At 39.9% G+C, this 20235-nt stretch overlaps 2 protein-coding genes across 20 annotated transcripts in view; one reads left to right on the top strand and one right to left on the bottom strand.

Moving 5' to 3' along the window:
* RNF111 (ring finger protein 111) overlaps positions 1-20235 on the top strand; it is a 96179-nt gene that overhangs the window by 6968 nt on the left and 68976 nt on the right. The gene's annotated exons all lie outside the window — the stretch shown is intronic.
* Positions 4508-11095, bottom strand: LOC147364531 (tropomyosin alpha-3 chain). Its single transcript, XM_086321268.1, has one exon. The coding sequence runs from the start codon at positions 6539-6541 to the stop codon at positions 5795-5797; it is 747 nt and encodes a 248-aa protein (XP_086177394.1). The 5' UTR covers positions 6542-11095; the 3' UTR covers positions 4508-5794.

Here is a 20235-nt window from a genome sequence, read left to right on the forward strand (position 1 = left end):
TGTATGTCCAGAGCAGCAGTTCTCAAAATGTGGTATGTGGAGTCTTGAGAGGATCATCAAATGTTTCAAATTACCTGTTGGTTTGAAACTATTTCATAATAATACTAACTTATTCTTTGCTACTTTACTCTGTTGACATTTGAATTCGTGGTGCAAACACAGTGATGCATAAATCTTCTGGTCCTGCAGAGCATATCAAGACAGTGGCAAAAATTGTACCAGTAGTCATATTCTTCATCATTTTACATTTTCGGTTGGGGAGGGGAAAGCTGATTTCATTTAAGAATATCCTCCATGAATCAGTAGAGGTTGTTAATTTCATTAATCCTGATGCTTGAGTAGATTTTTTTTTAATATTTGTTGTGACAAAATGAGAAGAATGTTATAAGACACTACTGCTGCATACCAAGCTATGATGTTTGTCTGGAAGAAAAATATTTGTGTGATTGAGGTGTGAGCTGAACTAGCTAGCTGGTTGGTTTTTTCATGGAACACTATTTTTACTTGAAAGAGTGACAAACTATAGTTATTTAAACATGGATATTTGTACCTATTTTCTCAAAAATAAATGAAGTGAGCCTCTTACTTGGACCAGCAAAATTTATTGCCATTAAAATTAAGGCTTTCAAGCAGAAATTAGAATTTTGGAAAACGTATCTGCCCCTATGATCTTCGCAACTTCTTAGGACCTTGCTGATGAAATTGATGATATTAACGTGTAATTTTTTTTTTCCTTGCTATGTTATAGTGAAGTGTGTCAGTGTTTGGAAGATATGCATAACACAGTGGACCATCTTTTTTCTAAAGGTCCATGCATGATATTACAAAATCATGTTGTGGATGTAAGACCTACTTAAGTGAAAGATAGAGCAATAGATTTTAAGTGAAATGGTCTGAAAAGTTTCATTGATACAGTTTCAGAGTCCACTTTGCAACTTACCTTTATAGAATTACACTTTTTAAGTTTTGGCTTAATATCAAAGAAGGATAATATCCACACTTACCTGAAAATACTATAAAAATATTCTTCTTGTGACTTTCTTAGTCGTCCAGTGGTTAAGAATCTGCCTGTCAATGCAGGGGACAGGGATTTGATCCCTGGCCTGGGGATATTCTACATGCCTTGGGGCAGGTAAGCCAGCACTACAACTACTGAAGCCTGTATGCCCTAGAGCCTGTGCTCTGCAATAAGAGAAGCCACCGCAATGAGAATCCTGTGCACTGCAATTAGAGGGTAGCCCCTACTCACCGCAACTAGAGAAAGCGTACACACAGCAGTGAAGACACAGAGCAACCAAAAATAAATACATAATAAAATTTTAAAAAATTCTTCCTTTTATCAGCTATATATCTGTGTGAAAATGGATTTTCATTTTAGATTGAATACAGAAGCAGATATAAGAATCCAGGTTTCTCTATTGAAGAGATTTACAAAAATGAGCAGCAGTGTCACTTAGTTTTTTTGGAAAATATATTCATAAATGTTGCTTATTAGCATGGAGTGGGTTTATTGCTGTTTTTAGAATTAAAATTTTAAAACATTTGCCAACTTTTATAGTATTATACTGATACATACAACCCACATAAAAGCTCTTTAGGTTCCTCAGTTATTCAGTGTAAAGGGGTTCACAAGTCAAAAAGTTTGAAAACTGCTGCTACAACTGGTTAACATGGAGGATTAAGCAGTTTTTTTAACCTTTTTTTTTTTTTTAATTGTCTACATTGGGTCTTAATTGTGGCATGTAGGAGCTTTGTTGCATCATCTTCCGTTGCGGTGTGTGGACTCTCTGGTTGTGGCTAGCAGGCTCAGTAGTTGTGTTGTGGCTTAGTTGCCTTGAGGCATGTGGGATCTTAGTTTCCCAACCAGGAGTCAAATCCACATCACCTGCATTGCAGGATGAACTCTCAACCACTGGACCACCAGGGAAGTCCCAGTATTAAGTGGTTTTAAGCCTTACCTTTTGACTGCTTATGGAAAAGGAGTTCACACTTCTTTCTTTACTGTTTATCCTAATATAGTTGAATCACAATTTTAGATTGTTGTGCTTTATTGTTTTTGTTTTTTTAAGAACATACTTCATATTCCCTCTTTTATTGTATAAATATCAGTTTAACCTTGTACCGTAAGAATATAAATGTTTTAAGAGGACAAAGGTGGACTTCCCTGGTGACTCAGTGGTAAAGAATCCACCTGCCAATGTAGGAGATGTGGGTTCAGTCCCTGGGTCGGGAAGATCCTCTGGGGAAGGAAATGGCAACCCACTCTAGTATTCTTGCCTGGGAAGTCTCATGGACAGAGGAGCCTGGTGGGTTGCCGTCCATGAGGTTGCAGAAAGGAAGACACAACTTAGCGACTGAACAACAACAGGGCAAAGATAGCAAAGGTTTATGTCCTTTGATTTTAGGAAATATTCTTATGTTAGCTTTCATAACTTCTTAGTCATTTTTTCCTCTATTTTGTTTTTGTAATTGCTGTCAAATCAGATGATTGTGTTTTGTTGCTGTTCCATACTTGCTGTTAGTTTTGTGTGTGTGTGTTTTAAAAAATACTCTTACTGACAGTTTAGTGGGAATTGCACAGAAATTTGAGATACAGATATGTGTATAATTTACCATGTTTAAATATAATGTGAGCTTTTGCTTTGGTAAATAATAACAGTATTACTAGGAGCAGCTTATATTGTTGGTATGGAAATGGGCTTTTTTCTTAATTCTATTGGTTAAATCATATTTAAATATGTGAATAAATAAAGCTTTTTAAAAATATATGCAGTAAATATGTTCACAAAACCTTTTTTTACTTTTAACACCTGTATTCTTTAATACAAATAGTCTTATTAAAATCATGTGATAAAAATTTTAATTACAGAATTTCTGCAGATTCTGATTCTTTATCAAGGATTTATTTGTAATTTCTCTGAAATTACGTTTCTTTAAAGACCTATATATAGTAACAGATGAAAGTGGTCATTTTATTTTCATAACCATCTTCCTGCCTGCCATTCCTCTATTTGCCATTATCCTTATTCTCCACTTGAGGAAATCTTATATAGCCCACTAGGCTCCTCTGTCCTTGGGATTTTCCAGGCAAGAATACTGGAGTGGGTTGCCATTTCCTTTTAAGGACCAGCTCTTAAGCTTCTGTGGTTTCTCCTCCAGAATCTGTATCCTTCCCTTTTGTTCTTCTGTAGTATTTTGTGCTTTTCTTATCTTTATTTAGTAGTTATTTCATTTTATTAAAACTTAACCATTCCCTCACTATGGAGGCTGAGTTCTGAAAATCTTCATGATAAAGAGAAGAAATTGTGGTCGAGTAACATAATGATTATCGGAGAAGGCAATGCACCCCACTCCAGTACTCTTGCCTGGAAAATCCCACGGATGGAGGAGCCTGGTGGGCTGTAGTCCACGGGGTCGAAAAGAGTCGGACACGACTGAGCGACTTCACTTTCACTTTTCGCTTTCATGCATTGGAGAAGGAAATGGCAACCCACTCCAGTGTTCTTGCCCGGAGAATCCCAGGGAGAGAGGAGCCTAATGGGCTGCTGTCTATGGGGTCGCACAGAGTCGGACACGACTGAAGCGACTTAGCAGCAGCAGCAGCAACATAATGATTATCGGAGAAGGCAGTGGCACCCCAGTCCAGTACTCTTGCCTGGAGAATCCCATGGATGGAGGAGCCTGTTGGGCTGCCTTCTGTGGAGTCGCACAGAGTCGGACACGACTGACACGACTTAGCAGCAGCAACATAATGATTATATGTAAAAATAAGATCTCAGAACTGGAGTATTGAGTGAACATGTAAAAGCCCTCATAACTATACATTTAGTTTTTAAAAAGAGAGACCAAATCCAGCAATTTTTGTAGGAATTAAGAGCCAGGTGTTTGTGTCAGACCTCTTTAGGCAAGTCATTTGACTTCCGTAGGTCTCAGTTCTATGGAGATAATAGTTTTTAGTGAGGATAAAATGAAATTAAAACATGGTATGTAGTTTTTTATTGGCTTTATCTGATCTGGCCCTTGACCACTTCTGGCGCCTTGTGTGTCATCCTCTCCCATTGATCCCACTCGTGTTCTTTGTACATGTTGAGTTTGTTCCCGCCACATGATCTTTCCTTACTATTCCCCCTGCTAGGAACGCTCTTCCTCCAGAACTGTGTAGCTTGGCTGACTGGTGGCTGCTTCCTTCTCATGATTGTGTCGTTTAGCTTCTTATCTAAGACACTGTTGATGGTTAACCTTTACTATTTGTTTTGTTTCCTTAAGAGAACATATTTCTAAAATTATCTTGCTTATTTATTTGTCTCCTTGTGTCTTGTTTGTCCTCATTCACATGCAGGTTCCTTGAGAAACTTTCTGTATTCCATTCACTGCTGATGCCTGTGCCTAGAACTTGTAATGGGCTCTCAATAAATATTTACTGACTGACCACAGTACATAAGTAAATGGCAACTAATATACTATCAGTGATATTGTATCTCTTAACATGTTAATAAACTGCTCTAAATTTCTTTTTTTTTTTTTTTTTGGAGGGACTGATTCTTTATTTCAAAAAGACATTTATCAATTTTCAGTATCAAAACGGTTACACTATTGGTTTTTTTTTTTCTCCCAGTTGGTCCCCAAAGAGACACCAAAGGAGAGAACATTTTAAGCCAATTAAGCTGCAGGATGCACACCTAACAGACCTCACTGAAACCTCATCAAAAAAGGGGGATTGGGTAGGGAAAGAAACTTTAAAAGATCAGCACACTGCTAGCCCACAGACTGTAGAGAGCTCTTACAGGCAGAGGGGTGACCAGTGTGCCTCAACCCCAAAGAAGCAAAGTTCCAAAATAATATAAAATTTTAAAAGTTTTGTACATATGCTTTTCAAGATTTCTCCAGCACTAACCGATACAAAGCACAATGAGATGGCACTTTTAGAGACAGCAGCTTCAGACCCAGAAAACGGTGATGAGATGAGTTTCATATGGCTAAATCAGTGGCAAAACATAATTTTCTTTCCTTTCTTTCAAGGAGGCAGGAGAGCAAATAAGTGGTCACTTCAACATAAGGGGCACATGATCCATTCTGTGAGCAGTTGGGAACAGGGTAGAGCTAGGACAAGGATTTGGTCTCAGAGGTTTCACCATCTTAATTGTTTGGTCACTTCTGATGAAAAAAGAAAAAAAAAGGTTGTCCAAAGATACTGTAAAGCTGAAAACCTGAACAGCACTTTTTTTTTTGGCTAACTCCTCCTGGAATCATCTTTCTGGTTTGGCAGGTACTTTTTACAGGGCAATGAGGTTTCCCCAAATGGAGCCTTTCTCTGGACTGCTAGGCTCTCAGTAAGGCAGGCCCAAACCTTTTCCCTTTCTCTCTGGAGAAGGCAATATGCATTAAGCTGAAATGTTACCTTCCAAAAGTGAGAAAGGGATTAGACTGCTGCTTCAGAACTACGGAATTATCTGGAATGTTTTTTTACAAATGGTTGTTACATCAACAACAAAAAAGGTAATTACAAAATGTGTACATCACAACATGCTTTTAAAGACACTTTGCATTGTGCTCACATTCCCTTAAACGTGTTCCCAAAGGTGCTCAGCCTCTAGCCCAACTGGAATCTCTGGGGAGAGGCAGAGACAGTTTGGCGAAAAGGACACAGGAGTAGGGGGTGGGAGAGGTGGCGAAAGGAGAAAGCAGCCTTCCAGTTAAAGATCAGCCCTCAGTTTAAAGGTCAGCTTCGGGCAGGCTGGCCCCAGCGGAGTCGGGGTGAGAGGGAGGAGCAGCGGCAGGGCGGGGCTGGGGTGCTCTACATCTCATTCAGGTCAAGCAGAGTCTGATCCAGCATCCTTTGTGTACAGAGGTGCTCCTCTTTGGTGCATTTCAGTTTATCTTCCAAATCATCAATTGTCTTTTCCAGCTTGGCTACCGATCTCTCAGCAAACTCAGCACGGGTCTCTGCCTCCTTGAGTTTATCGGTAAGAATCTTTATCTCTTCCTCATATTTGTCTTCTTTTTGAGAGTACTTTTCTTCAGCAGCACTCAGACACTTCAGGTTCTGGTCCATCAGTCTGATTTGCTCATCCATCTCTCGGCAACGGGACTCTGCCAGCTCGGCTCGCTCCTCTGTGCGCTCCAAGTCTCCCTCAATAATCACCAACTTGCGAGCCACCTCTTCGTACTTCCTGTCTGCCTCTTCTGCAATGTGCTTAGCTTCTTTGAGTTGGATTTCCTGGAGTTCCATTTTTTCTTCATCTTTTAAGGCTCGGTTTTCAATAACCTTCATACCTCTCTCACTCTCATCAGCAGCTTTCTCAGCTTCCTCCAGCTTTTGCAGGGCAGTGGCCAGGCGCTCTTGAGCTCGGTCCAGCTCCTCTTCAACCAGCTGGATCCTACGGTTCAAGGAGGCCACCTCAGCCTCAGCCTGTTCTCGGGCCCGTCTTTCTCCCTCCACTTCCCGCTGGAGGCGCTCGGCCCTCTCCTCTGCATCATCGGCCTGCTGCTGCAGAACCTGGATCTTGCGCTTCACCGCCTCGATGGTGGTGATCCCGGCCATGGTCCCCACCCAGCTCCTGCTTGCCTACAGGTTCCTGCCTCCTCCGCTCGGCGTTGCAGCCGCTTCTCCTCTAAATTTCATTTCTATTACTTGGGTGGTGTTTCCAGATCCTGATCTGCTTCCAGATGTTTGGAATTGAAAAAGTTTGGGTAGCCTAATCGGTTATTATCCTGCTAGAACTGAATTGATCTTCCTAAAACCTTCTTCCTAGACTTGCGTTTACCCATTTTATTCCTGTGTAAGTGAATATTTTTCCTCATGGATAGCAGTTCTGGGTAGTAGTTCTAAGGCCGTGACTTGTTTTTCGTCATCTGCCTTTATCTTGAACAAATTTCAATTGAAAAGATTTTTGTTCTTTTGTCTTCCATCACCTTTACTGATCCCGAGTTGCCTCTCTCAGTTGCCACTGTCTTCTGTAACAGGAAGAAGTCACAGTGTACGTACACTAAAGCTAAAATCCTGAGATTGCCTCAAAAGTATATGCGTAAGTGTAGGTTAGACTTAACATATATGGGAACCCATATTAGGGTTAGGATTTCTGTATTTATGTAGAACGTGAAATTCTTGGAACAGGGTAGTGTTTTAACTATCTTTTAAATTATCACCTTGAGCAGTTACTGGTAGCAAAAAAAAAATTCCGAAGGCTTTTTAGAGTAAAGTAGCTGACATTAGTATACTGGATAGTAACTCCTTGGTTTCCCCAAACCAGTACCCTAGGATTGTTTAATAGCTTGCTAGTTTTGCTTTTTGCCACAAAAGATTTTCACTTGCTATCTGAATGCACAGATTCAAGGAAGACAAAAATGTCATTTAGTCCAAATAACCTTGGAAATCCCTAAAGTTGCCCATAAAATGTAAAATACAGATACACGGTCTCTAAAAGCCCAAAACATCCTATTTTTCCTTCAGTATTGGAACAAATTGTGTTTCATTGTTAAACACCAGATGAAGTAGTAGGCTGTGTTTGTGGTCCATGTCCACATGGAAAAATAAATGCCTCTTAACATTACAATCTGACAGCAAGATGCTCATATCATGAGAGGCGCATGGAAAGTGAGACCAACCAGAAAGTAGTAAAATGTTACGTTATTGTGTCCATTTGGACACATTTGGGGCATTTACTCATTGAGCAGAATAGCAGGCATGATCTACATGGTCTAAATCATTTATTTTTCTTCATGAAGTTCACTTTATATGAGTGTACACTCTAGAAGTGTTCCCCCATCCAGTTTTCAGTATGTCTTTACCTTCAGTTGTAAAATGTCAGTTTTTCTCTTATGACTCTTTATCTCCTTCTTAAGAACATCATATTCTTTAATGAATATTCTCCAGGTTACATTTTTTGATCTAGATCACATTGACAAAGCAGAAACAACTTTTATCAAAGTACCAGATCAGATCAGTCGCTCAGTCTTGTCCGACTCTTTGCGACCCCATGAATTGCAGCACGCCAGGCCTCCCTGTCCATCACCAACTCCCAGAGTTCACTCAGACTCATGTCCATCGAGTCAGTGATGCCATCCAGTCATCTCATCCTCTGTCGTCCCCTTCTCCTCCTGCCCCCAATCCCTCCCAGCATCAGAGTCTTTTCCAATGAGTCAACTCTTCGCATGAGGTGGCCAAAGTACTGGAGTTTCAGCTTTAGCATTATTCCTTCCAAAGAAATCCCAGGGCTGATCTCCTTCGGAATGGACTGGTTGGATCTCTTTGCAGTCCAAGGGACTCTCAAGAGTCTTCTCCAACACCACAGTTCAAAAGCATCAATTCTTCGGCGCTCAGCTTTCTTCACAGTCCAACTCTCACATCCATACATGACCACGGGAAAAACCATAGCCTTGACTAGACGGACCTTTGTTGGCAAAGTAATGTCTCTGCTTCTGAATATGCTGTCTAGGTTGGTCATAACTTTCCTTCCAAGGAGTAAGCATCTTTTAATTTCATGGCTGCAGTCACCATCTACAGTGATTTTGGAGCGCAGAAAAATAAAGTCTGACACTGTTTCCACTGTTTCCCCATCTATTTCCCATGAAGTGATGGGACTGGATGCCATGACCTTCGTTTTCTGAATGTTGATCTTTAAGCCAACTTTTTCACTCTGCTCTTTCACTTTCATCAAGAGGCTTTTTAGTTCCCCTTCACTTTCTGCCATAAGGGTGGTGTCATCTGCATATCTGAGGTTATTGATATTTCTCCTGGCAATCTTGATTCCAGCTTGTGTTTCTTCCAGTCCAGCATTTCTCATGATGTACTCTGCATATAAGTTAGATAAGCAGGGTAACAATATACAGCCTTGACGTCCTCCTTTTCCTATTTGGAACCAGTCTGTTGTTCCATGTCCAGTTCTAACTGTTGCTTCCTGACCTGCATACAAATTTCTCAAGAGGCAGATCAGGTGGTCTGGGATTCCCATCTCTTTCAGAATTTTTCACAGTTTATTGTGATCCACACAGTCAAAGGCTTTGGCATAGTCAATAAAGCAGAAATAGATGTTTTTCTGGAACTCTCTTGCTTTTTCCAGGATCCAGCGGATGTTGGCAATTTGATCTCTGCTTCTTCTGCCTTTTCTAAACCCAGCTTGAACATCAGGAAGTTCACGGTTCACATATTGCTGAAGCCTGGCTTGGAGAATTTTGAGCATTACTTTACTAGCGTGTGAGATGAGTGCAATTGTGCGGTAGTTTGAACATTCTTTGGCATTGCTTTTCTTTGGGATTGGAATGAAAACTGACCTTTTCCAGTTCTGTGGCCACTGCTGAGTTTTCCAAATTGGCTGGCATATTGAGTGCAGCACTTTCACAGCATTATCTTTCAGGATTTAGAATAGCTCAACTGGAATTCTATCACCTCCACTAGCTTTGTTCATAGTGATGCTTTCTAAGGCCCACTTGACTTCACATTCCAGGATGTCTGGCTCTAGGTCAGTGATCACACCATCATGATTATCTGGGTCGTGAAGATCTTTTTTGTACAATTCTTCTGTGTATTCTTGCCATCTCTTCTTAATATCTTCTGCTTCTGTTAGGTCCATACCATTTCTGTCCTTTATCGAGCCCATCTTTGCATGAAATGTTCCTTTTGTATCTCTGATTTTCTTGAAGAGATCTCTAGTCTTTTCCATTCTGTTGTTTTCCTCTATTTCTTTGCATTGATCACTGAGGAAGGCTTTCTTATCTCTTTTTGCTCTTCTTTGGAACTCTGCATTCAGATGTGTATATCTTTCCTTTTCTCCTTGGCTTTTCGCTTCTCTTCTTTTCACAGCTATTTGTAAGGCCTCCCCAGACAGCCATTTTGCTTTTTTGCATTTCTTTTCCATGGGGATGGTCTTGATCCCTGTCTCCTGTACAATGTCACGAACCTCAGTCCATAGTTCATCAGGTACTCTATCAGATCTAGGCCCTTAAATCTATTTTTCATTTCCACTGTATAATCATAAGGGATTTGATTTAGGTCATACCTGAATGGTCTAGTGGTTTTCCCTACTTTCTCAATTTCAGTCTGAATTTGGCAATAAGGAGTTCATGGTCTGAGCCACAGTCAGCTCCTGGTCTTGTTTTTGCTGACTATATAGAGCTTCTCCATCTTTGGCTGCAAAGAATATAATCAATCTGATTTTGACATTGACCATCTGATGATGTCCATGTATAGTCTTCTCTTGTGTTGTTGGAAGAGGGTGTTTGTTATGACCAGTGCATTTTCTCGGCAAAACTCTATTAGTCTTTGCCCTGCTTCTTGGAATTCACTCAGGGAGAAATTGTACCCTTGGATAGTGTTGCTCAGGATGTTAGATCTTACATTCTCAAGGCAACGGACATCTTTTCTAATCTAGTTTTCTGTTTTATTTTGTTACCCCAGTCCTTGTTTTCGGGCTTTAACAACTCAGGGGTTCAGTCTGATCAACAAGAGGAACTTGAGGTTCTCTCAAATAAGACTGACTTTTGAGATGGGTGTACCTACAGAATTGAAGGCCTGCAAAAGAAAAAATTCATGGCAGGGGAAGATTGTGGACTTTTTCTGCCAGGGTGATGGCTTAACATTTACAACAAAACTTTGAGGTAAATATTTCCATTATTCAGGTGAGGAAATTTAGTCACAGAATGATTAGTAATTTGATGAAGGCTCATAGCAATGATGGGATTGAAGGGATTTTAGTTCATTAGGTTTTGAGTCAACCTAAGAAAGGAATTCCAGAATTCAGGAGCTTAACATGTATTTCTGTATTGCCTTTCAGGAAAACATTAAGCTGTATTTTTTCTCCTCTGGGCATGGCTGTTGTCAAAAGAGAAGGAAAGATAGTGTGATTATGAGGGACTTAATTTTTCTGTGCTTTTTGTGTGTATTTCAGATTTTTTATAGTGAACACATTTTAAAAATCAATTTAATTGCAGTATAATTTTATAAAAAGTATAAGGTACATATTTTACTGTACAGTTCAGTGAGTTTTGGCAAATATATACATCCATGTAACCAACACCCCAGTCAGGACATAAAACATTCTATTACCCTAGGAAGTTCTTTCTTGTTCCTTTGCCATAAGTCATCCCTAGCTCCTATCCCAGGCAACCACTGATCTGATTTTTGACATTATAGATTAGTTTTGTTTGCTCTAGAATGTCATATACGTATGAATTATGTAATATTACTGTTTTGTGTCTGGCTTCTTTTGCTCATCAAATGTTTTCTTGCTAGCATTTTACTGTGGAAAATTTCAAGCAGATTAAAGTTAAAAGAATTGTACAGCAAATGCCCATTTCCCTATTACCTAGATTCTACAGTTAGCAATTTGCTTTTTGTTTTATCACATATCCTTCCATCTCTCCATTCCTGTAATCATTTGCCATTCAAGTCAATTGCTGTTTGGCTTTGTATTTTAAATTAAGTTGCAAACAGTGCATTTTACCCCTAAACAAATTCAGCTTCCATATCATTAACTAGAGTTGAATATTTATATATAGTTCTTTGTTTTTGAAGTAAAATTTACATATAGTTAAATGCACAGATATTAAGTGTACCATTTAAGTATTGTTAAATGTACACATTTGTGTAATCAAAATCTTAGGAAGAAATAGAACATTACCATCACCTCAGATAAGTTCCCTCATGTACCTTCTGGTCAGTTCTTTCCCAGTCCTTTGTAGAATACAGCCACTGTTTTGATTTTTTCTTCCATTAAATTTGCCTAACCTAGAACTTCATGCAGATGAAATCAGTATAGATATTTTGTTTCTGATTTCCTTCCCTTAGCAGGATGTTTTTGAGATTCATCTGTTATGTTTACTTGTATTAGTAGCTCCTTCTTGGCTGCTGTTATTGTTGCTGTTTGGTATCCCATTATACCTATATATCGAAATTTGTTTATCTTTTCACTCCTTGGAGATTTGTTTTTCTCACTGTTTGGTTATTATGAGTGAACATTTGCATACAAACATTTTTGTATACCTGTATTTTCCAACCTAGGTGTGGAATTTGAAGCTGCTTGGAGTTGTATGTGGAGTTCCAGCTGTGTCACATCCCTTAACACATGGTGTTTTGGTCTTCTCAGCCTTTTAGCCCTTTTTGGGTATAGAGTTGTATCTTGTGGTTTTAATTTGCATTTCCCTGATAATGGAAACTATTGAGCATTTTTGTGTGTACTTGCCATTGTATATGTATGTGTTTAGAAAAATGTTAAATATTGTTTACCTGTTATATGGTGGGCTTGTCTTACTGAGATGTAAGAGTTTTACATATATTCTGGATTCAAGTTGGGTGTGTATTTGTGTAATATATACATGTAAATTATGTGTTGTGTTGTTCAGTTGCTCAGTCATGTCCGACTCTTTGAGACTCCATAGAATATAGCACACCAGGCTTCCCTGCCCATCACCAACTCCCAGAGCTTGCTCAAACTCTTGTCCATTGAGTTCGTGGTGCCATCCAACCATCTCTTCCTCTGTCATCCCCTTTTCCTCGTACCTTCAATCTTTCCCACCATCAGGGGTTTTCTGATGAGTCAGTTCTTTACATCAAGTGGTCAAAGTATTGGAGTTTCAACGTCAGCATCAGTCCTTTCAATGAATATTCAGGACTGATCTCCTTTAGGATTGACAGGTTTGATCTTGCAGTCCAAGGGACTCTCAAGAATCTTCTCCAACACTACAGTTCAAAAACATCAGTTCTTTGGCACTCAGCTTTCTTTATAGTCCAACTCTCACATCCATACATGACCACTGGAAAAACCATAGAGTTGGAAAAGACCCTGATACTGGGAAAGATTGAGGGCAGGAGGAGAAGGAGACGACAGAGGGTCAGATGGTTGGATGGCATCACCGACTCAATGGACATGGGATTTGGGTGGAGTCTGGGAGTTGGTGATGGACAGGGAGGCCTGGCGTGCTGCAGTTCATGGGGTCGCAAAGAGTTGGACATGATTGAGTGACTGAACTGAACTCACATCCATACATGACTACTGCAAAAGCCATAGCTTTGACTGTACCGACCTTTGTTGGCAAAGTAATGTCTCTGTTTTTTAATATGCTGTCTAGGTTTGTCATAGCTTTTCTTCCAAGGAGCAAGTGTCTTTTAATTTCCTGGCTATAGTCACCATCTGCAGTGATTTTGGAGCCCAAGAAAATAAAGTCTGTCACTGTATCCATTGTTTCTCCATCTATTTGCCGTGAAGTGATGGGACCAGATGCCATGATCTTAGTTTTTTTAATTACGTGTACTTACCGGGAGAAATACCAATAACCTCAGATACGCAGATCACACCACCCTTATGGCAGAAAGTGAAGAGGAACTAAAAAAAGCCTCTTGATGAGGGTCAAAGTGGAGAGTGAAAAAGTTGGCTTAAAGCTCAACATTCAGAAAACGAAGGTCATGGCATCCGGTCCCATCACTTCATGGGAAATAGATGGGGAAACAGTGGAAACAGTGTCAGACTTTATTTTGGGGGGCTCCAAAATCACTGCAGATGGTGACTGCAGCCATGAAATTAAAAGACGCTTACTCCTTGGAAGGAAAGTTATGACCAACCTAGATAGCATATTCAAAAGCAGAGACATTACTTTGCCAACAAAGGTTTGTCTAGTCAAGGCTATGGTTTTTCCTGTGGTCATGTATGGATGTGAGAGTTGGACTGTGAAGAAGGCTGAGCACCGAAGAATTGATTCTTTTGAACTGTGGTGTTGGAGAAGACTCTTGAGAGTCCCTTGAACTGCAAAGAGATCCAACCAGTCCATTCCGAAGGAGATCAGCCCTGGGATTTCTTTGGAAAGAATGATGCTAAAGCTGAAACTCCAGTACTTTGGCCACCTCATGCGAAGAGTTGACTCATTGGAAAAGACTCTGATGCTGGGAGGGATTGGGGGCAGGAGGAGAAGGGGATGACAGAGGATGAGATGGCTGGATGGCATCACTGACTCGATGGACGTGAGTCTGAGTGAATTCTGGGAGTTGGTGATGGACTGGGAGGCCTGGCATGCTGCGATTCACGGGGTTGCAAAGAGTCGGACATGACTGAGCGACTGATCTGATCTGATGTGATCTGATGTACATGTAATTTTCTCTGTCTTAAGCTTGCTATCTTGACTTTTTCTTCTCTTAATGGTATTAATGGTATCTGAAGAGTAGGAGGTTTTTATTTTGATTAAGTCCAGTTTATCTGTTAAAATGTTTAGTCTTTTTTGTGATCTATGAAATCTTTGCTCGTGGTGTCATCATGTACATTTTCTGCCCATTTCTTTTTGAAGTGTTAGCTTTTAGGGTTAAGTCTGATCTGTTTGAGTTATTTTTTTGTCTCATGTGAGGTAGAAGTTGAAAATTCCTCCATGTAATTCACTGGTTGTTCTACCACCATTTGTTGAAAAGAGTCTCCTTCCCTATTGTCTTGGACCTGTTGTTGAAAATCATTTGATGATATGTGTGAGGCTATTTCTGAACTTTCCAGTCATCCATGTGCTAATAGCACTCTGTTTTGATACAGTTGGCTTTAATGTCATCTTGCTGTTTGTTTTCTACTTGTCCCATCTCTGTTCCTTTTTTCTCCCTATTTCTTGGCTTCTTTTGACTTGAGTTTTTTGAGAGCCTGTCTTCAAGGAATAATAGTTTATTTCACGTATAATACAAGAAACTTACAATGGTTTATTCTCTTTGCTTCCCTCCTGTGCTTTGCACTATTATATTGACATACATTTTACTTTTGCATGTTATTAGTTTGGGGAGAATTTCTTTGTTGAAATTTGGGAGTGGTGTCGAGAGAATTATCCCTGTGAAGGTGAGTATCAATGAGGAAGATGTTGGTAGAACTCACTTTTTCTCTTTCTGTTTTCATAAAAGTGACTACACAGTGATGATTTAGGAAAATCATAAATTAAAAAATTAAAATTTGATCAATCAGAGCAGAAAACTTTGATATTCAAGGCCCCAAAAAAGGATGGTTATATGATATATTCTTTTTGTAGAACTAGACCAGAATTACAACTTGGAGCATTTGTAAGTGACTGTCTCTGAATTACACAGTTATTGACTTTAGGGAAATTATTTGGTGAAAAATGTAAAAATTCCTCCCCTATGGTTTTAATCTATATATAAGGTAAACTTAGTTGTACTTTATATTAAAGTTTTTGCTTTTAAATAATTTTGCTCATCTCATTCTAAACTTTTATTTTCAGGTCTTTGTTATTCAGTTTATATGTAATTCTTTTTCAGCTTTGTGTCACTTGAGACTATGCTGAACATTCCATTTATGCTTTCATGTGAAATCATTGCTGAAAACAGCTTTTAGAATTCATGGTGTAGGCTAATTTTTAATTATACACCTCATTTTATGTTGCTGATTATCTGTATATTTCCAGACAAGTTTTGGGACTGCTCTTTATTCTGTTTTAACTTACAAGTATGTTCTAGCTTACCGTTCTTCTCTGTCTACTGAAGGGTAATGAAGTTAAGACTGCTGCCTGATGAGAGTGGTAGGGAGCTTAGTGTTACAGGTAGAGGTTAAAGGAGAACATAGGGCTTTAGTTCTTGTGAGGTAGATTCCTTTGTCTCAGATTAAATTCACAAAACTTCTGGGAGAAATTTTGTAGTTCTGTGGACCTTTGTCTCTTCTTTCATATGCTGATAAGTATCCCAAGAAGTCATCTTGGATTTCCCTGGTGGTTCAGTGTTTGAGAATCCACCTGCCAACGCAGGGTATATGGGTTCCATCCTGATCGGGGAAGATCCCACATGCTGCGTGGCAGCAAAGCCCATGTGCCACAACTACTGAACCTGAACACTGCAGCTACTGAAGCCCTCGTACCTAGAGCTAATGGTCTGCAACAGGAGAAGTCGCCATGAGAAGCCCAAGCACTGTGATGAAAAGTAGCCCCGCTCACCACAACTAGAGAAAATCTTTGTGCAGCACGGAAGACCCAGCACAGTCGTAAATAAGTAGATAAATAAATGAAGTCATGTTATTTTCATCTTTTATTCTTAACAGTATTAATAATTCTAGACATAATTGTTTGAAGTGAAATGCCATCTTTGAAGATAATATGCTATCTTTCAGAAGATCATGTGTTGTCTTTCTGATCACTGGTTTTTAAAATTTTGTAGGTGTATTTCATCATTTAATATGTAGTTCATTCAGAGAACTTCTACTGTGGAAAATAGGGTAATCAAGTCTCATTTCTTCCCATTTCACTTTTCCCTTTTATTCTTCTGAAAAACCTTCCTTGGTACAGCCTCCCCTTCAGGGTTGAATTAGATTTTACTTCAGTGTGTTTCAGTGCATACCTCCTTCATGACACTGTATTTTAATTACCTACTGATAGGTTTCTCTGTCTGCTGCACTTTTCTTGGGCTCCAAAATCACTTCAGATAGTGACTGTAGCCATGAAATTAAAAGACACTTGCTCCTTGGAAGAAAAGCTATGACAAACGTAGATAGTATATTAAAAAGCAGAGACATTACTTTGCCAAAGATCGGTACAGTCAAAGCTATGTTTTTCCAAAGTTTTTCCAGTAGTCATGTATGGATATGAGAGTTGGACCTTAAAGAAATCTGAGCACTGAAAAATTGATGCTTTTGAACTGTGGTGTTGGAGAAGACTCTTGAGAGTCCATTGGACTGCAAGGAGATCAAACCCATCAATACTAAAGGAAATAATCCTGAATATTCATTGGAAGGACTGATGCTGATGCTGAAACTCCAATACTTTGACCACTTGATGTGAAGAGCTGACTCATCAGAACAGACCCTGATGGTGGGAAAGATTGAAGGCAGAAGGAGAAGGGGACAATTGAGGAGAGGATGAGATGGTTGGATGGCATCACTGACTCAATGGACATGAGTTTGAGCAAGCTCTGGGAGTTGGTGATGGACAGGGAAGCTTGGTGTGCTGCAGTCCATGGAGTCGCAAAGAGTTGGACATGACTGAGCGACTGAACTGACTGAACTTCTTAAGGATAAGTCTATGCCTTATTTGTCTTTTGGGACAGTCTAGCACATTAAGATATTTAGGAGATGTTTATTGCATGGTGTATTTGTTTGCTATGCTTCCATAACAAAGTACCACATTCTGGGTGACTTAAACACCAAAAATCTATTTTGTCACAGTTCTGGAGAGTAGAAGTCCAAGAACAAGTGTGTCTCTATGACTGTTCAGATTTCCTCTTTTCATAAAGGACACCAGTCAAATTGGATTAGGGCCCACTCATAATGACCTCATTTAATCTTAATTGCTTCTAAAGAAGTAAAAGGGCCCTCTATCTAGTCACATTTTGAGATACTGTGGGCTAGGATTTCAACATAAATTTAGATGGGACACAGTTCAGTCCATAACACATGAATTCTTTGGTTTGGTATACATTCTAGCTGAAGAAGATTCATTGTGGTCTAATGCCAAACCAAGATTATCAAGGTTGGGACCAAAGATTTCCTAGTTTGCATAAGAAGAAAAGTGCTTTATGCTGGCTTTTCTCAGGGAAAAAAAAAAAAGAAGAAGAAATGGCTTAATTCTGGTGTTTTGTCTTAATGTACTTGTAGTATATATTTAATGATTTAGACACTGCAGTGTTTAGTACTTGGAAGTACTACCTAACTGTTCTCCTGTAATAATAAGTTTTCTTTCCTTTATTCTTTATATCACAAAAACATGATAAAACACACAGTCACACAGTATATCAGATCAGATCAGTCGCTGAGTCGTGTCTGACTCTTTGTGACCCCATGAATCGAGGCACGCCAGGCCTCCCTGTCCATCACCAATTCCCGGAGTTCACTGAGACTCACGTCGATCGAGTCAGTGATGCCATCCAGCCATCTCATCCTCTGTCGTCCCCTTCTCCTCCTGCCCCCAATCCCTCCCAGCATCAGAGTCTTTTCCAATGAGTCAACTCTTCGCATGAGGTGGCCAAAGTACTGGAGTCTTCAGCTTTAGCATCATTCCTTCCAAAGAAATCCCAGGGCTGATCTCCTTCAGAATGGACTGGTTGGATCTCCTTGCAGTCCAAGGGACTCTCAAGAGTCTTCTCCAACACCACAGTTCAAAAGCATCAATTCTTCGGTGCTCAGCCTTCTTCACAGTCCAACTCTCACACCCATACAGGACCACAGGAAAAACCATAGCCTTGACTAGACGAACCTTTGTTGGCAATGTCTCTGCTTTTGAATATGCTGTCTAGGTTGGTCATAACTTTCCTTCCAAGGAGTAAGCATCTTTTAATTTCATGGCTGCAGTCACCATCTGCAGTGATTTTGGAGCCCCCCAAAATAAAGTCTGACACTGTTTCCACTGTTTCCCCATCTATTTCCCATGAAGTGATGGGACCGGATGCCATGATCTTCGTTTTCTGAATGTTGAGCTTTAAGCCAACTTTTTCACTCTCTACTTTCACTTTCATCAACAGGCTTTTGAGTTCCTCTTCACTTTCTGCCATAAGGGTGGTGTCATTTGCATATCTGAGGTTATTGATATTTCTCCCGGCAATCTTGATTCCAGTTTGTCCTTCTTCCAGTCCAGCATTTCTCATGATGTACTCTGCATATAAGTTAAATAAACAGGGTGACAATATACAGCCTTGACGTACTCCTTTTCCTATTTGGAAGCAGTCTGTTGTTCCATGTCCAGTTCTAACTGTTGCTTCCTGACCTGCATACAAATTTCTCAAGAGGCAGATCAGGTGGTCTGGGATTCCCATCTCTTTCAGAATTTTCCACAGTTTATTGTGATCCACACAGTCAAAGGCTTTGGCATAGTCAATAAAGCAGATATAGATGTTTTTCTGGAACTCTCTTGCTTTTTCCAGGATCCAGCGGATGTTGGCAATTTGATCTCTGCTTCCTCTGCCTTTTCTAAAACCAGCTTGAACATCAGGAAGTTCAAGGTTCACATATTGCTGAAGCCTGGCTTGGAGAATTTTGAGCATTACTTTCCTAGCGTGTGAGATGAGTGCAGTTGTGTGGTAGTTTGAGCATTCTTTGGCATTGCCTTTCTTTGGGATTGGAATGAAAACTGACCTTTTCCAGTCCTGTGGCCACTGCTGAGTTTTCCAAATTTGCTGGCATATTGAGTGCAGCACTTTCACAGCATCATCTTTCAGGATTTGGAATAGCTCAACTGGAATTCTGTCACCCCCACTAGCTTTGTTCGTAGTGATGCTTTCTAAGACCCAATTGACTTCACATTCCAGGATGTCTGGCTCTAGGTGAGTGATCACACCATCGTGATTATCTCGGTCGTGAAGATCTTTTTTGTACAGTTCTTCTGTGTATTCTTGCCACCTCTTCTTGATATCTTCTGCTTCTGTTAGGTCCATACCATTTCTGTCCTTTATCAAGCCCATCTTTGCATGAAATGTTCCTTTCGTATCTCTGATTTTCTTGAAGAGATCTCTAGTCTTTTCCATTCTGTTGTTTTCCTCTATTTCTTTGCATTGATCGCTGAGGAAGGCTTTCTTATCTCTTCTTGCTCTTCTTTGGAACTCTGCATTCAGATGTGTATATCTTTCCTTTTCTTCTTTGCTTTTCGCTTCTCTTCTTTTCACAGCTATTTGTAAGGCCTCCCCAGACAGCCATTTTGCTTTTTTGCATTTCTTTTCCATGGGGATGGTCTTGATCCCTGTCGCCTGTACAATGTCACGAACCTCATTCCATAGCTCATCAGGCACTCTAACTGTCAGATCTAGGCCCTTTAATCTATTTCTCACTTCCACTGTATGTATTTAATGATTAAGACACTGTAACATTTAGTGCTTGGAAGTACTACCTAGCTGTTCTCATGTGGTATAATAAGTTTTCTTTCCTTTACTCTTTGTATCACAAAAGCATATTAAAACACAGTCACATACACATCTGGGCACATGTGTGCTTTGTGTATATATTGATTATTAATGTATGGTTGCTGAACATTTTAATTCAGGAGATACATTTATTAGTTGAAGTATTTGGCTTCCCTGGTGGGTCAGTGGTAAAGAATCCGCCTGCAGTTCAGGAGACCTGGGTTTGATCCTTGGGTCTGGGAGATCCCCTGTAGAAGGAAATGACAACCCACTTCAGTATTCTTGGCTGAAGAATACCAGGGACAGAGGAGCCTGCCAGGCTGCAGTCCATGGAATCACCAAGAGTTGGAGAGTCGGATATGACTGAGAGGCTGAGCATGCACTTGGTAGTATCTGTGTGTGTTGACTTTGTCTTTTGCTGTGGAGTCATAAAAAGCAGCTTTTCAAAAGTACTT

This window comes from Bos grunniens, chromosome 10, assembly GCF_055505025.1.
Source record: "Bos grunniens cultivar Pamir isolate PY7600 chromosome 10, Bosgru_T2T1.0, whole genome shotgun sequence".
Taxonomy (NCBI): domain Eukaryota; kingdom Metazoa; phylum Chordata; class Mammalia; order Artiodactyla; family Bovidae; genus Bos; species Bos grunniens.

Bases quoted from the DNA above. Each gene is read 5' to 3' on its own strand.
- LOC147364531 (XM_086321268.1), bottom strand. From the start codon at position 6,541: ATGGCCGGGATCACCACCATCGAGGCGGTGAAGCGCAAGATCCAGGTT.